The sequence below is a fragment of the Aphelocoma coerulescens genome, chromosome 1 (assembly GCF_041296385.1).
Source record: "Aphelocoma coerulescens isolate FSJ_1873_10779 chromosome 1, UR_Acoe_1.0, whole genome shotgun sequence".
Taxonomy (NCBI): Eukaryota; Metazoa; Chordata; class Aves; order Passeriformes; family Corvidae; genus Aphelocoma; species Aphelocoma coerulescens.
Window position 1 is genome coordinate 27581196 of NC_091013.1, and position 16338 is coordinate 27597533.

Here is a 16338-nt window from a genome sequence, read left to right on the forward strand (position 1 = left end):
GGGGAGACAGCAATGGGGACACTGTCCTGCTGCTGCTCAGGCACAAGGGGCACCAGCAGCACGGGACACCGCAAGGGCACAGAGTGGGCCATGGGGGTTTCCTAAGCTGTCACCCCCCATTAAGCCTGAGTGAAAACACAATGCATCCTCCCACACCCCAACAGGAGCAAACCCCTCCATGGCCTGAACCCATGGGGAATGTGGTGATGAGGACACAGCCTCCATGTGAGACCTTTATTCCTGGCAGAATTGTTTCCTTTTGCTTGCATGTGCAAAGAAAGCAAATATGTGAAATAAGAGGGAAAAAGCAAATCTATTCATGGCATGCAGAGCAGAAAATAGTAACACCTGACAGACCTACAGTGAAGTAATACAGCAACTCCATCTGTGCAAACCATTATCTTGAATAATATTTTCACCAGGTCAATGAAGCAAAGCTATTTGAATGATGTTTCTCAAGCTTTTCTTCCAAGGAAGGAGACTACTGCCTTCCAGCAATAGTCTCAACTATTCCACCAACACTCTCAAAAATGGTTCTACTGAGATGCTACGATATTGCTACTTACTATGGTAGTGATTTCTCACACCTCCCACCAAACAGAGTCAGAGTCCTAAAGAGCAGATCTGCCAAGTAGCAGATTACTCACATTCCTTCATTAATTACTGAAAAAAGCCATAAAAACCAGAAGAGTGCTTATTTGAAGCTCACTCAGACAAAGCTACTAAACAGCTAGGATACTGAACATTACAAGGATCAGGATCTCCTCATACTATTATTTTCTTGGGTCTGCAGCTACATGACATCAAAAAATGAAATATTGCTATAGAGGCATCTTTTAATGCTCTTTTAAACTCTTCATGGGAGGGAAAAAAACCACAAAAAACCCCCGAAGTAACCTTTACTGTTTTACCTGAGATTCATTCTGGTCTTTATCTGCTCACTGCCAATTGCTCTGAGTTTATACACTAATGAAACAACTTCAGGCTGACCACAGTTCCTGCTCAGTGTTTGGCTTCTATTTATTTTACCAGCACTGAACAGGAATCACTGATTTGGGGAATCAGCATCACTTTACACAAACTCAAGAGTTGACTCAATCAAAGAAGCACGTGTTCATCAAAAAACCATCAGACCAGCTGAGGAACCTCAACTCTATCCAGTTTCCTGCTATCTCTTATTTTAACTGTGAGCTCAGGCTCTTTTCACCCCAGCCCCTGCATCAACAAAAAGTCTCCCGACGACAGCTATAGGGAGCATTAAAGGAAATACGCTTCTCCTACATCCAAGATCCTAAAAAAAACCTCTTTCCCCACAATTTTCATAACCAGACAAATTAATCTCAAATGATCAACTTAAATAGGAAAGGCCCCCTCTGGCAGGGCAGCATTCTAGTGTAGAAACTACCCACTACATGAGGGGTATTGCTGAGGGAATCACAGAATCATCAAGATTAGATGAGACCTTCAAGATTATCCACTCCAACCATCAACCCAGCACCACAATAATCACCGCTAAACCATATCCCCAAGTGACACATTCAGATGCCTCTTGAACACTTCCAGAGACGGTGACTCCATTTGCTCCAATGCCTAACCACTCTTTCAGTGAAATTTTTTTTCTAATATCTAATCTGAACCTCTTCTAGTACAACTTAAAGTAATTTCCTTTCATCCCTTCACCTGAGAATGGAATAATATAAACTTCTATTTTGTATAAAATCTAACTAACAAGAAGCCAAAACACATGAAGGAGGCTGGAACAAATGGAATACCACCTGGAATTTTTAAGCCTCATTTGATGAAAAACAAAGAACTACAAAGAATTGAAGAACATCAGCCATTGGGAACATCCCCTCTTCTCCTTGGTATTATGACTCTTTTATTGTCACCTCTGTGCACCCTGAATTCTCCTCCCCTGTTTACTGGCCAGGGACAACTGCCCCTGCCTCTGTTTTCTGAGTAGCTGGTGGCCTGTGTGAAGAGTGGTCAAAGCAGGCTGAGTCTAGGGAGGGTTAATTTCATGACAAATACACAATGGCACAAGCCCACCAGCTTCTTTCCTCCTGCAGCAATGAGGAAGCAACAGCTGATCATGTCCCTGGTGCAGCAGAGGTTTCTGAGCTCACACAATGGGGTACAAAGACTTAGAAAGTTCAACATGGTCTCCAAATCTTATCAGTGTTATTACTGGCTGCACTTGAATACTAACCTACAAAACTGTCAGGGCAAGTTCTCTCTAAACACTCCCCTCATATTTTTAAGATTAGGCTATCACACAAGCCCTACTCCCACAGGAAACCAAACATCCAAAATGATCCTCTCTCATTTTCTGCCCAGCCCTATGCTGCCTTTCAGTATGACTCTACATGGTACAGTCATCCTGTCATTAGCTACCACCAAGCACCCCCCTCTCCCAGGGTCCCTGACTACTAGCATCCCCAGTGACTCATGAAGCATTTCATCATCCATGTGGAAGAAGCTCATCTTCTGGGTCCTTCTACGAGCTCATCACACAGAAAAAAAGGTGACAATGCTCATCCTGAAAGTTGGGTTCTGCAATAGAGGCTAGAGAGGATGTGCTAATTTGGGAGGTTAAAACTTCAACAAGCAGGAGTGAAGGCACAGACAGGTGCCCTGGCCCACTGAAAAGTGAGGATTCATGTGGAGAGAGAAAGAGGACAGGAGAAGCAGAGCCCAGCCCCTGGACAGGCTGTTCCTGCCCACTCCTGACTGCTGGATGTCTGCAATGGTGATGAAGCACTGCAGGAAGGGCATGATGACACAGATCCTTCCCTGGATCTTCTGTTACCACCACCAACAAAGCAGTTTGCTTCTGGTAATCCTATTCTTTGTAACTTTTTAAAGGTGGGTGAAACAGCTGGGAGAGGAGATGCATTAAACAGCATGACAAACTGCCTCGAGTCCCCCAGACAACCACAGTGACTTGTGGCACCAAACCTATTTCCTGCTCTCATTCGTGAGGGAAGACAGGCCTTGTCTCTCAGCTCTGCACACTGCACAAGGCAGCAAAGTCAATGCTGTATTTCGTTGTTTTGGGATTTTTTAATACAACAGGCAAAACCAATTCTTAGCAACAGCAACTTCAACGGTATAAAATTCATATGAAACAAACATCAAAAGTGGAGAAACTGGAAAGCAAATGTGGCTCTTGAACACCTTATGGCTCTGAACAGCTCTGTACTTCTTGTAGTATGCTGCTGACAAGACAAAGGGAGGAAGACACCAACCTTCCCTTTAGCTACTTGCTTCCTGGTTTTAGAAGCCAGGGATGAGGATTATTACAGATCATGAAACCTACACAGTCTCTTCTTAAAAATGTGCTGAATTATTTTTAACAGTAGTGACCCTCATGGAAGTTTACACTCAGATAAAAGTGAGACTAACTGCACATAAAAGAAAGTCCTGTGTTTATCAAAAGAACAAATAAAACTCTTAACTAGGAAAAAATGAATTTTCCCTTATGCACTATAGATCAAAGGTAACATGCTTTCCTTTTACAAAAAATTTACTAATTGTTAAAAAGGTGTAAGTGGTTCAGATTTTAAATTGCTGCATAACTGTGAAATACAAATAATCAGATGTTTCCTACTAAGATCTAACACCGTAATTACCTCCACAGCAGAAGAGAAGCAAAAAAATTTCATCTCATGTTTGTCAACTACTATTTTACTGTATTTTATGACATGTGTGTATGACTCTATTCTCCCAGGGGGGTTTATGATTTGTTTTAGAAAGAGCGTATGCAAAAGAATCAGGCTCTCCACACAAAAACTCTTGGCTGAAATGCAAGATGCTCTGGACTGAACACAAAGATGTCCTCGCCTACCTCTTCCACAGTGCTGCACCCTTCCCACACAGAGCTGGCCAAGGAGCAGCAGCCCCGGCGCTGATGCATTGTGCCCACTCAACATGCTGCAGATCACACTTCTGCCAGGAAAGTCTGTGCTATTTCTGTGTCTCATCTCGTGACATTTTAGCATGAAATCACAAGGAGGCTCAGCAACGAGCATCAGAAGAGCCTGTCACGACATGTCCCAGCATCCTCGAGGAACAGGTGCCTTGCAGCACACTGGGACCCATTCCCCCCCCAACCCCTTGCTGGGCATCCCTTCTCCCTCACATGACAAGCACAGATCTGTATTTTTGGGGTGCAAGAAGAGACTGCATATGTGCTCTCCTCTGATCCCTCAAGGACACGTGCTCTGCAACAGGGGTACCCACGGGCACAGGTCCAGAGATGTGGCAGGACCAGCCACTGTGCTGTGACACAACACACACTCATGTCTGACAATAATGCACAGTTTACTGGATTGGATATGGATACAAGAATGCATGGAAGAGGCCTTTCTGACAAAAAAATATACATTCAGGGAGACAGATATATATATATATGTAGATATAGATATATATAGTATACATGCCTATATTTGTGTGTATCATATTTACAGACAACTAGATGTTAGTTGAAGTCAATCAAAACACAATCAAAGCAAAATCTTCCTTCTGCTTCCCTCTAATTCCTGCTACTTCGCTGCATTAAAATAACTACAAATTCATAAATTATTGCTGTTATTGGAAATGAAAACATATTGATTTGCTTATAAGGATGACAATATTGTAAACCCGGTACAGGTTGAAATAAAAGCATTTCAAAACATATATGAAGGCAGCCCGTAAAGAGGCAGCCTGCTAAAAGCTGTTTCAAAATTAATGTAGAAATTAAAAAGTAAGTTTATAAAATCACGTCTTTTTATAGTAGGTCACAGAGGAGTTTTTTTATTGGAACTGGCCTGACAGTAATCCACAAATAAACATATTAAATAATATTTACTGAAATGATCATTTAGGAAAGTAAATACAATAGTGCCTGTGTTTGGCCGACTTCTTGGCTGTTGCAGGGAAGGCAATCAGGAGGCAGCATATCAAACACAGCAGTGCCTCCTTCATTTGGTTAGGACTGTAATATCTTAACCCAAAGGTTCATCCACTACTGCACAGTAAACATTTTAGATCTCTCTTTCCCTCTATTCATTTTGCACCTTAACCCACTTTAATGACACATCAACTGCAGCAATTAATGAACCTTTGTCCAGAAGGGGAAAGACTATAACAGCTTAATGAGACAGTAATACATATTAAAATCAATATTATTCAGATTATGTATCTATTCTAGTCCTCCCTCTGAAAATAACTGAGACTGTAGGAGAAATGATCATTAGCATTTTGGTAACAATCTTGCCAGCCTTCTGTTAAAATACTGTCTCTTTAAAGTAAAACTGGAATTTGTTATCTTATACAAGCAGACCACTCTAAAATTAGCAATGGCAAATTCATATTAGTTTGCATCAGATTTTCAAAAAACTTGGAAAAAAAATTTTATGCTAACTTGCCTGAATAATCAGACTCTTGTGCTTGTTGCTGTAGCAGTGGAAAGACACTCTAAGCATTGACTAAGAAGCAACCTCTTCTTATAAATACCATTTTTGTGCACAGAAAGGCACTCCTTAACCATATACAGTATTAGTTTCACTTGTCTGATAAATCATATTCCTGTTGACAGCCAACATGAGGGACAAATTCCTCCCTACCACAAATCCTTAAGGTATCTTCAAAAAAAAAAAAAAAGAGGCTGGACGCTGCAAAGCAGGAAAGGGTTTTGCACCTTTGTCCCATTGCCACTGCAAGCAGACAAAAAATTCCTCAGCATTCCTGAGTCAAATTATATTATGCAAACACCATGGTGAAAGAAAACAGTTCCATCTCTCCCTTTTTTTTAATTAGTGAATCTCACAGCCTTCCTTCTCCTGGCACCCAGTGCTGTGAACCAGACAGCTAAGCCTTACTCCCATTTCCAAAATCGGACAAAGATGGAGACCTGCTGCAGAAACAGCTTTAAAGTGTTCATGAGGATCTGCATCCCCCAGAAACCCCTGCCCTCAGTCAACCACATACAAACAGACCAGTCACACCAAAAATCCCAACCGCTCCGACAAGAAGCCAAACTTCAGCAGGGGCCAACCCATGCTTTGAAAGTGCCAGAAACTGGTTATAAGACAAACCCAAGCAAGGTTTTCCCTATTTAACCCCTCAATAGCTGGCCTGCAGATGGGAAAGACTTGAGCCCAGTGCCAGGGGACAAGTCCTTCCGCTGACGCCCCGAAGAGCTCCATCAGCTCCTTTGGGCAGATATTCAGCTGCCCATCACCTGAGTTCACAGGTCACCCAGCTAACAGCAATCAGTGAGCAGCAAGTTCTGTGGAACCAATGGAAGTTATGCTCAAAAGACTGGGCAGAAAGTGCTCTTGATTCCAGATGTTTTACATTTTTCTCTCTGCTTTTGAAAACAAAATGTCTTTTTAATACCAAAAGTAATACTCCCTACTTCTGTTCTTCCCCTAAGCCATCTCATGTACATGTATCATTAAATTAATGTTTGTTCTTTCTAACAGAATAAAAACATTCAAATTACATACAGAGACAATTAGATTAAATTATTAGGCACACGCTCAGGGTTTTTTTTTAAAAGCTATTCAAACAATTTTAAAGGTTTTTCAGAAATCCTCTAGCAACATAAGCAAAACTTCTCCCAAAGAGGAGTAATTTTAACATTACTGCTGAGGAAGACTGTAACGGAGCCAAGTGAGTAAAACTGAGCCCATCAGCAACCCCCCCGCCACCCCATACAGTCAGGAAAAGGCATGGCTCAAGATGTCAGAGGAATCCAAACCAGCAAAAGAAAGAGGATACGGGGCTGGTATGTGGGGAGAACCTGTTCCCAGGCCCATCTGCATGATGCACTAGAAAGAAATTTTCCTCATTTTTTAATTATCCCTTTATTTTTTTTTCTTTTGCATAATGGTCAGACCAGTAACTTTCCAGCCAAAGTACCAGGCTGCTCCACGCAAGAGGCTTCTGTCATTAGGAGCAGCTTGGTTTGGTGCAAAACTAGGAATAAATAGGTAGCTTTCAGCTGGCACTGTATCTCCCCGTCACTCCCTCCACAGCTGCAGAAGCACAGCTGCTGTGGGAGCTGGGCAACGCCAAGGTCATGCAACTTTCTCAAATCCTGTAGTTTATCTTTGTCCAAGCTCTCATGTCCTATTAGAACTATTCTTGGGTTCTTCCCATGACAGCTCATGGCAGACTGGGAAAACCTGTTGTAAAATATCAGATTTTAACAAGACTGCATTGAAAATGCTTGCAAAAATTTAGCTTGATATGTGATTAGTGAATACAGGAAAGCTGAAACCGCGTGCATCCCCAGCAGTTGTGGTCTGTAGAAGTCACAAAGTCCCTGAACACTGAATGAATCCAGTGCTCTAGAGGTCATCAATTACAATGTTGCAATGCTTAAAGACATTGATCAGAGTTAGTTGATTTATATATATGATTTATACTAGTTATAAAGCCTTCTGAAGCTTAAGGAAAGGCTTCTAAGAAAGAATGATCTACAACTTTGAAAGAAAGTGTCATCTCACAGCCAAAGATACTTCAGGCGGGTCATTGAAGTGCAAGAGTAAACTATGGTTTTTATCTGAAATTTAAGCACTGTTTCTTAACAGAAACAGCATGAAATATTGAACAGAATAGTGAAATTAGAGGAGACAGTATAAATACAACAGTGCAAAACTCAAGAAGTACCCAGCCTTTTCAAGTTGAAATTGTAATGGGATTATTAAGCTAAAATTATGAGACAGCAGACAAAAATAACTCCACTGTATAAGAAAATACCTTCTCAGAGAAAGAAATCCTCCATGGCATAAATAAAATATTGTTGTAGCACTTTATGTGGCAGCTTATTGATCGTTTGCACACAGCTTCATCTAGAAAGAGCATGTGTAGCCTCCCCCTGACCTGCAAGTACAGGCACCCAGCATTAACAGCCAGTGCCTGCAGCCTGTCTGACCTGTTGGGCACCCAGCCAGAACCAGGAGTCTGCCTGAACATGAACTGATAAGATTAGAAACAAGGAATACAGTGCACTGTTACAGTCCACATACAGTGTGCATCGCTGCATCCCTGTGCCGACGCTCCCCGCAAACAAAGTGCAGCATCTCTGCCAAACCCCACTCAACGGCAGAAAACAACCACTGTAGCTTCAGTGTATACAGCCAGCACTTTTAAATTTTCCCAAAACCCAGCTTCTCTAGTAACAATTCTGTGTTTGTAGGGCAGCTTCCTTCGGAAGATTGAGAAGCACATGAGGGTGGGCTAGTGCTACTGGGTCAAGTTTTCATCTGGGAAACGGGAAGCTCAGAACGGTCATGCAGCTCACTAGACATCAATGACCATGTTCTGCATGTGCCTTGAAACCACAGCAGAGCTTTAGGGCAGCTGGGCAAAAATTGCCAGGGTTGAAACATGCACAAAATCTTTAGAGCTGAGTCGAGCAAGCCTATCCATCTGTCTTTGAGTAACCAACTACTGAACATGGAATGCTGTCATATGCTAAACGTTACCAGTGTTCGTCATGAATCATTCAGAAGGATGACGTGCAGGGATTAAACTTAGCATTCACATTTGACATCAAGAGGAGTCCTACAGAGGCATGTCCCACTGACACAAACTAATAGAGAGGGTTTGGGGCTAGTGGCACAAAGCCCTCTCCACTGTCCCACAACTTTTTTAGGTGTGATTGAGCCACTGCTGGCCATCCTAATTCAGAAGAAAAAGTCCACTGTCAGCACTGGCACTCTTGGGTCACATCACGTTTTTCTAGCATGCAAGTAAAATAACACCATCACACAGTAAAAATCACAAGTAAAAATACTCCATTTCTGGAAAACATAATGGACATGAAGATGGCACCTGCAAATGGCACATTTTCTGAAAAGTGTAAGAGCTCAGTGAATGATGAATTTTTCTGACACAGCCCCTCAGCAATCCCCTCTCCTATGCTCACTCATTTCTTTGAGGACAGCTTCAATTGCTGGGGTTTTAAATACTCCTGGCTATATTTTTCACAATACCCTTAGTATGGTAGTTAATCTCCTGTGTCAAAACACATTTTTAGCCGTCTGCCAGACAAAAAGAAAATCCTCAAGATCAGAGCCTTTGACATGTGGAACATCACTCTTTTTTGGATGGTTTTATGACAAAGTTCAAGATCAGCAAAACTACAGCATCAGAAGCAAATAAATCAAAGAGAATGAACAAAAGTAAGGTAAGTCCCTGGGTTTATGTACATGGCACACTGCTGAACAGCACTCCAGTCTGTGCAAGTCTGACCATTAAAAAGGCAAGCTGAAGAGTATCCTCTGCCCAAGACAAAGCGTGTCCCCTACACAATCCTACTGTAATATATATAAATGCATATAAATGCCAAACTCCATCTGCTTCCTCTTGCATAATCCAGGGTGGGATCTTCACCTGATAGACAATGCATCCAAAAAGGAAAGAAACAGGGGAGTGGAGAAATACTGTGAGGTCTACTCTTTTAATCCACTGTACCCAGTCTAGGATGACGCAGAACTCTTAAAAAGTGACTGAATGTCTCTTTTGGAGAATTTCTACGAGTAGCTGAAAAGCAAATTAGCATTGTTCCCTCTGCTTGCAAAACACTCATGTGAAGCTAAGGGCTAGCAAATAGCAGCCCTTCTCCTGAAACGCTGAAATAGCTCTGCAAAGCTGATACACGAGATGCATCCCGTGCAACACAGAGTGGAGCCCATCCGTCACTTCGCTCAGGCATGCTGACCCATTATTCTCCTTACGTGCACATCCTACTCTCCATCGTTACCTACAACCCCATCTGGTAATGCACCACATCCCTATCCATCACTTCGGCCATGCTCTCTCTTCTGGGAAAAAAGAGAGACATGTTTTGTTTTTCTAGGTTGTTTCTTTTTCATGCAAATGTTGTTCTCAGTTTGTATTATGAGCAAGCAAGCAATAAGCCTCGCACCTGGAGTGGAAGACGCCTGGTTTGGGAGGAAATTACTAAAGACTTGCATGCACTTAGCTGGCTATTAGATCTTAAGAACTGCTGAAAAAAATTTGAAGTGATAAACTGCAATAATTGTTAAAAAACCCCCCCAAACTCCACACTCAGTAAAGAAGGCAGATTTACCATAATGCCTCAACAATCTAAGGGAGCTATTTACTTTGACAGAACCTGAATTCCCCAAGCAATCTGACAGTGGTAATGGAAACAGAGGAGCCAATAAATTATAACCTTGTGAGTAATGCGCCTACCATTATAAACCACTCTGAGCCTCCTGTCTATTCCCTGGGGGGGCACACAGTTGTTGGGTTTCCTTTCCTTCATTCTTCCAGTGTGCTCTTTTAGCAGTTGGACCCTTTTATAATGTCTAATATCATACTCTGCATTTACACAGCTTTAATATGAACATTTCAAAATATGCTATATCATTTAGAACAAGACTATTGGTTTTTTACAGGCTGAAACAGAGGCATTGGGTCACTAACTGGCTTATGAAAAGTCACACACCATTATATATTGATAGAATCTCAAATATTGTACAAGCGTATATTAGTAGGTACATGCCACCTCCAGATCTCTCCCACTGAAGATGTGTACCAGGTGTCTCAAAACACCTACAGCATTTCAGGAGTGTTTCTGAAGAATGATCTTGGACAACTTTAGAAACAGCACCTGTGCCAGTTCACCCCCAGCTCAGCCCCTCTTACTGCTGGCTTTCAGCAGTCTGTACAGACCAAGTCTGTGACAAACTACAGGAAAAGAAAGGCCAGAGACCTGACAAAGAAATACAAACCCCACAGAGTTTTGCCCAAGTGATAAACAACATGTGTTGATTTTAGAAAACAGCATCTATGCAAAGACAACTTCTCCAAAGTATAAGGTGCAGAAGCAAAATACAGGCATGGTAGCAACACAGAGGCTGGCCCTGCTCTATTGTCTACGGTTAATTAAAACTCTCACAGAAACAGATCCCTGGTGTGATTCTAACATATCGGTCCAAGGATCTGGACAAGATTGAAGTCTGATAGAAGTGACCTTGGCTCTCTGCCATTACACTTCACAATGAGCAGTTTCCTTCCTAGCCACAAAGCCCATAATGGTATGTCCTATTTTATATACTGCATTATCTAAAATGAAAGGTAATAATTAGTAAAATAATGTAATTTGCATTTAAGCCCCAGGCAGCAAATCTACAGCAATTTCTGAAACATATATAGATCACAAAGAATCACTTCCGCTCTCTTCAAGGCAGCTGACCTGTCAAAGACCAACGAAAGGCAGAAGGGGATGTAATTCTGCTCTTCCGTATCAGCCTCAAAAAGAGCTTGATTCTAGCTTGGATTGTACCATCTATTGTTTAGTACACAGAGAGGTTCTGCACTCTTGTCTCCAGGACTGCTCAGCAATCAGCTGTATCAGCAGCTCCAAGGAGGATTATTCTCCCCTGCTGCTTTTTTTAAAAGCAGATTAGTTCAGACTTTCTTTCACTGTAATGAACCTTGTAAGGATCAAGCACATTGCATTGATTTCCAGGATAAAATTGTGCCATCAGTCAAAAGGCCAAGCAAACAGTTTCACAGACCCACTCTGTCCCAGCAGACTCACTGCCCCAGAATTACCCATTAACCTCAGCAAAGGGAAAAGAATTGCAGTTGTTAACCATAACAGTCAAAATGTGATTCTCAGGTCGTGTTATTTTGCTTTCTGTCAAATTCAGATGGGTAACAACCCTCACAGAAATGGACAACAGAACTGCCAATGCTCACCAAAGTGCTATTCAATCAAAGGCAGAAAATGATGGAATGCAACGTGTTTTTATTTACTACATGATATCTGCAAAAATGGCTAGGGAAGCAACTTTTTAAAAGCCTGACAAATTACAACAAAATAATGAAAATTCAACTTCCTTAAAAATTTACAAGTAGCTTTCCCCATCAAGCTTTTCCTTACATGTGCACACCGCTGTAACATGCAAGCTTGACTAGGACGTGAAGATTTGATAACCAGAGATTGTCTTCTTGTTGGATGGTCACAAAATCATGGTGAGGGTGCAAGACCCTGCCTCTCCAACACAAACACTGCAGGTGTAACAAGCAGACCCTGACTCCCACAAAAGAAGCCTGCCTGGACTTCAAACAAGACCATGGGATATTGTACTTTACCTAATGAATGCAAACTTCCCTTTCTGTAATGCTGAAACTCAGGAAGACAGGAGTTGTCTGCTGTGACAAAGCTACAGCACTAAGCTTAGTTGAAAAACAAGCTAAAAAAAAGCAGAGGGCAGAATCTCAATGCCTTTTCTTCTTTAAATTGGACAAGTCATTATTAAATACCTGAAGCTCATTGAAGACTATGGTTTAATAATAAAGGATCTCCCCTTCCAGAAATGCTGCCTAGCATATTTCACTTCCAACTCCAGAACTGAATTTTATGAAACAATGTATGGCATTTGCCATCATTTCCTGTAGGGAAAACTTCAAAACACCAGTACTCAGAAAAAAACCCAAACAAACCAGAAGTAGGAAATTAATTAATTGAAACATTTACTATAGCAATACAACTTCACAGGGAATCTCTACACTAACCTTTTCAAATCAAAAGGCTGTACACTAAATTATACCTCAAGTGGATCTCGTGAAAGATCAAAGACAATTAAACATATCCAGTGTATATATGACATTAAAAGTGAGATTAAGTTCACAGTCTTAAGACTGTCTCCATTCTCAAGTCTCCTGAAGACGTCCAATAGTAAATTTTATCAGATCGCATGAAAGAGCAATACAGAACACTGGGAGGAACTGATGTTGTTCCCTCTGAGCCAATGAAACACTTGTCATGGACTTTAAAGGGCGCGAGATTGGGCACTCGATTGAAGAGTAAAATGAATAAATGCACACGCTGCAGTACTCGCCTTCGATAAATCACACACCTTATACATAAAAATGAAATTACGTTCCCTTGAGAGGGGAAGCTTCAGCTTCAAACCCCGCTCCGTTCCGGCTGTCAGGAGGGCTCTGTGTGGTTGTAACCGCACCGGCAGCGCCCGGGGAGCGGAGGGGGAAATTCCGGGGTTGGAGGAACACGCCGGGCTCGGGACCGGCCGAGCGTTCCCAGAGACTTCCCCCGCAGGCAGCGAGGGTGGGAGCCGGCTCCTGCCTGCACCTGACAGGCACCTGGCGCTGCCCGACAAGACGGATAAAAGCGCTTTCGAGGCACTCTGCGGTTCATAACTCCACGTCCGGCTCTGCTACACCGAGGGCGGCTCCGGGACCCGTCGGTGCAGCAGCTGCCCACAGCCGGGAAAAGCCCACCCAAAGGGGGGTGTCCCGGGGCGGTCCCGGCCGCTCCCGCCGCCCGCGGCCGCCCAGAGTACTTTGAGGGCATCCCCGGCCGAGCCTCCCATCGTTAGATCGGGGAGGTGACCACAGCAGCCACAAGTGCGGGGCAGGCGCACGCCGGTGCCCGCGGACACACACTCTCCGCCGCCCGCGGGACGTCCCGCCGGCAAACCGGAGCCGCCCGGCGCTCCCCGGGGACGCGCGCTCGCCCGGCCGCGCTGCCAGCCCGCCCGCCCCCGGCCCGGCACCCACCTTTCCCAGCAGGGCGCTGCGGCTGGCGGCCGCCAGCTCCCGCAGGCTGGCGGCGGCCGAGGCGGCGGCGGCGGCGACGGCGCTGGGGGCGGCGGCGGGCTGGGGGTACGTGGGGGCCGCGGCGCTGGGGCTGCCGCTGGCGCCCCCGGCGGCGCGGGGCCGCTGCCGGATGCCGTCCAGGAGGCGGACGAGGAGGATGTTGGCGGGCAGCTCGTCCACGCCGCAGCCCACCAGGATGCGGCACTCGGGGCAGCGCAGCTCGTGGCGGGAGCTGACGATGCTCTCCAGACAGCGGCGGCAGAAGGTGTGCTGGCACGGCAGCACCTTGGCCGTGGTGTCCAGACGCTCCAGGCACACGGAGCACTCCAGCAGATCCAGCAGCGACGACTCGTCCATCGCCGACGCCGGCTCCCGCTCCGCCGGCGTTCCGCCGCCGCTCCGCCGCCCCCTCGCCTCCGCCTCCGCCCCCGCCCCGCCGCCGCCGCCTCCGCCTCCCCTCCGCGGGGCAGCGCAGGGCCCCGACGCCCCTAGGGCCGCCGCGGCCGGCGGCGGCGAGGGAGGGGCGGCGGCGGGGCGGTGGGGGCCATCGGGGCGGCGGGGCTGCCCCCGGCGGCGGGCGGCGGCGACCTCGGGAGCTGCCTGGGCGACGCTGCCCAGCGGCGTGCGGCGCGGCAGCGATGCCAGCGGCGGCGAGCGCAGCGGTTCAGGAGGAGGGCACCTGTCTGCCCGCGCCTCCCCCCGCCGCCCGGCGCGGCTCGGCAGCTACGGCGGGGCCCGGCGAGGCGCCCGCCGCGCCTCCGCGCGGGGCGGGGAGCGGCGGGAAGCCCCGGGGGGGCGCCCGCAGCACGGCGGCCGCCCCGCAGGCGGTCCCCGCCCGCTTCGCCGCCGCTCCGTGGCTCCCTGTAACCCGACCCAGCAGGGCTCGCCGCCCGCTTGCCAACGCCGCCGCTATTCCCTCCTCCTTCTGCTCCCGGAGGAGGCTCCCGGACAGGCGGGGGCAGGCGGAGGAGACCCTTCGGGGAAGCCAAGGGCACCCAGGCGGGGGCGGAGGGGAGCCGCTGCGGGCCGGGCGCCCCGCGGAGAGCGGTATCGGTGGTGGCGGCCGGGCGGGCAGGGTGGGCGGGCACGGCATCCCCGCGGGGAGCAGCGCTCGGCCCCCGGGCCGGGAGCGGAGCCGGGGCCCCGCCGGCCGCGCCATCCCTGGCAGCGCGGCGCCCCCTGGCGGGCGCGGCTGCACGCGGCGCGGGGCCGCGGGGCCTCACCCCGTCACCCCCGGTGCCCCAGGGCTTCCCCAAATAATTGTATTTTAATTGTTGTTGTGTCGTACCCAACCCCTGTGGGGGCCTAAAAGGTGAAAATAAGAGCGAGGGTCGCCCTTCCTCTTCCTGCCGGGTGTTCTGTGCCCCAGCCCGCTGCCCCCCCTCGTGCCGTCCAATCTGTAGCCGTACCCGCATCCCGAAGGCTGCAGCAGGATGTGCTCGGTCCTGTGTGAGCTGGTGGTCAGTCCGTGCTGTAAGGATAGAGACCCTGGCATTTTGGAGTTACACATCCATGGTGTTTATTGACCACAGGAGGTTTAAAAATATGACATGCAGCCACTTGCACCTGTGGACCATGCTCAGCGTTTCTCCTAAGAGAAGCTGCCAAAGAAGCCCTATTCTTCATATAAATATTTCATTTGACAAGTCTCTTTTTTGGCTAACTTTCGGCTATTAATATGATTTAGGGCCCTGCTTAAGCCAGAAATTACAACTGAAATACGTGGTAATCTTGACAAAGAGATTCTTTATTTGTGGTCCAACCCCTAGCCCAGTCTTCTGTACCTGTGCCTGTGCTGCAACAGAGCACTTCTGGAATTGAGGATTGCAATCCAAGTGCCTGCAGAAGCCCTCCTAATCCCTCTCTTAAGTGGCACTTTTAAAATTGGCTTTTTGTGAGAGCCATGTCACGATGGCTGCACAAAATCTTCCTGTCAGCTTCATGACTCTAGTTAACTTCCAATGCATACAGAAAGTTAAACCTGTTGTGGTAAGGGTACTCTAGACACTGTATAGTAAAATTTACTAAACTTCTGTGTGTGAAAGTGAAGATAGAAATACCAAACACAACAGTTTTAAACTCTACATAATACCAGTTCCTGGAGAAATGTGGACTACAGTATCAAGGACTTGGACTTTCTCTGGAGTAAAACTGTTAATTTAAGAAAAAGGAGTAGTGAAGAACCTTAAAGGGTAAAAAGCATTGTTTCAGCAAGGAGAGGGAAATACTGGAAAACCTGCAATGAAATGCGTAATTGTTTCAGCGCCTCATATTGCTTCCTTCAGAGATGAAAACTTAAATATCACTGTCAAAACATAAAAGCCAAAAGTGCTCTGTTACACACCAGAATACTTCCAGTGATTAGAGGGACACTTTTCATCCCTCATTCCTTCTGGTTGCTCCAGAGTTTACAACCAAACTACCCTGTCACCAGAGTTACCCAGTTACACAGCCCCAAAGCAGGCAAGGCATTCTGGAGATCCAGCACCCAAAGATGATGAGAGGGTTGCCTTGATACTGGAACAGGTTTAAAATGGTGCAGATGTGCAAAGCATTTATGATTCAATAGAAGAAATTGCTGACACACTTAAAATGAGAATCTGCTGTAATCCACCTGGAAGGCACCCTCTTAAACAGGAGCTGGTTGCCATCACAGAGAAGCAGAAACAAAGCTACATCAGATCTCTGAAAGGGAGAGGAGGTCAGGGAGCCCTCCAACCACCCCACAGGACTGCAGATGAGGGA

General features: G+C 46.2%; 1 protein-coding gene across 1 annotated transcript in view; it reads right to left on the reverse strand.

The window, feature by feature from the left end:
• Positions 1 to 14013, reverse strand: part of SH3RF3 (SH3 domain containing ring finger 3) — a 245389-nt gene extending 231376 nt beyond the window's left edge. The window contains exon 1 of the mRNA XM_069004839.1: positions 13555 to 14013. Coding sequence (XP_068860940.1) covers positions 13555 to 13950 — 396 coding nt within the window. The 5' untranslated portion in view covers positions 13951 to 14013. The remainder of the gene's footprint in view (positions 1 to 13554) is intronic.
• Positions 14014 to 16338: the final 2325 nt, after the last annotated feature.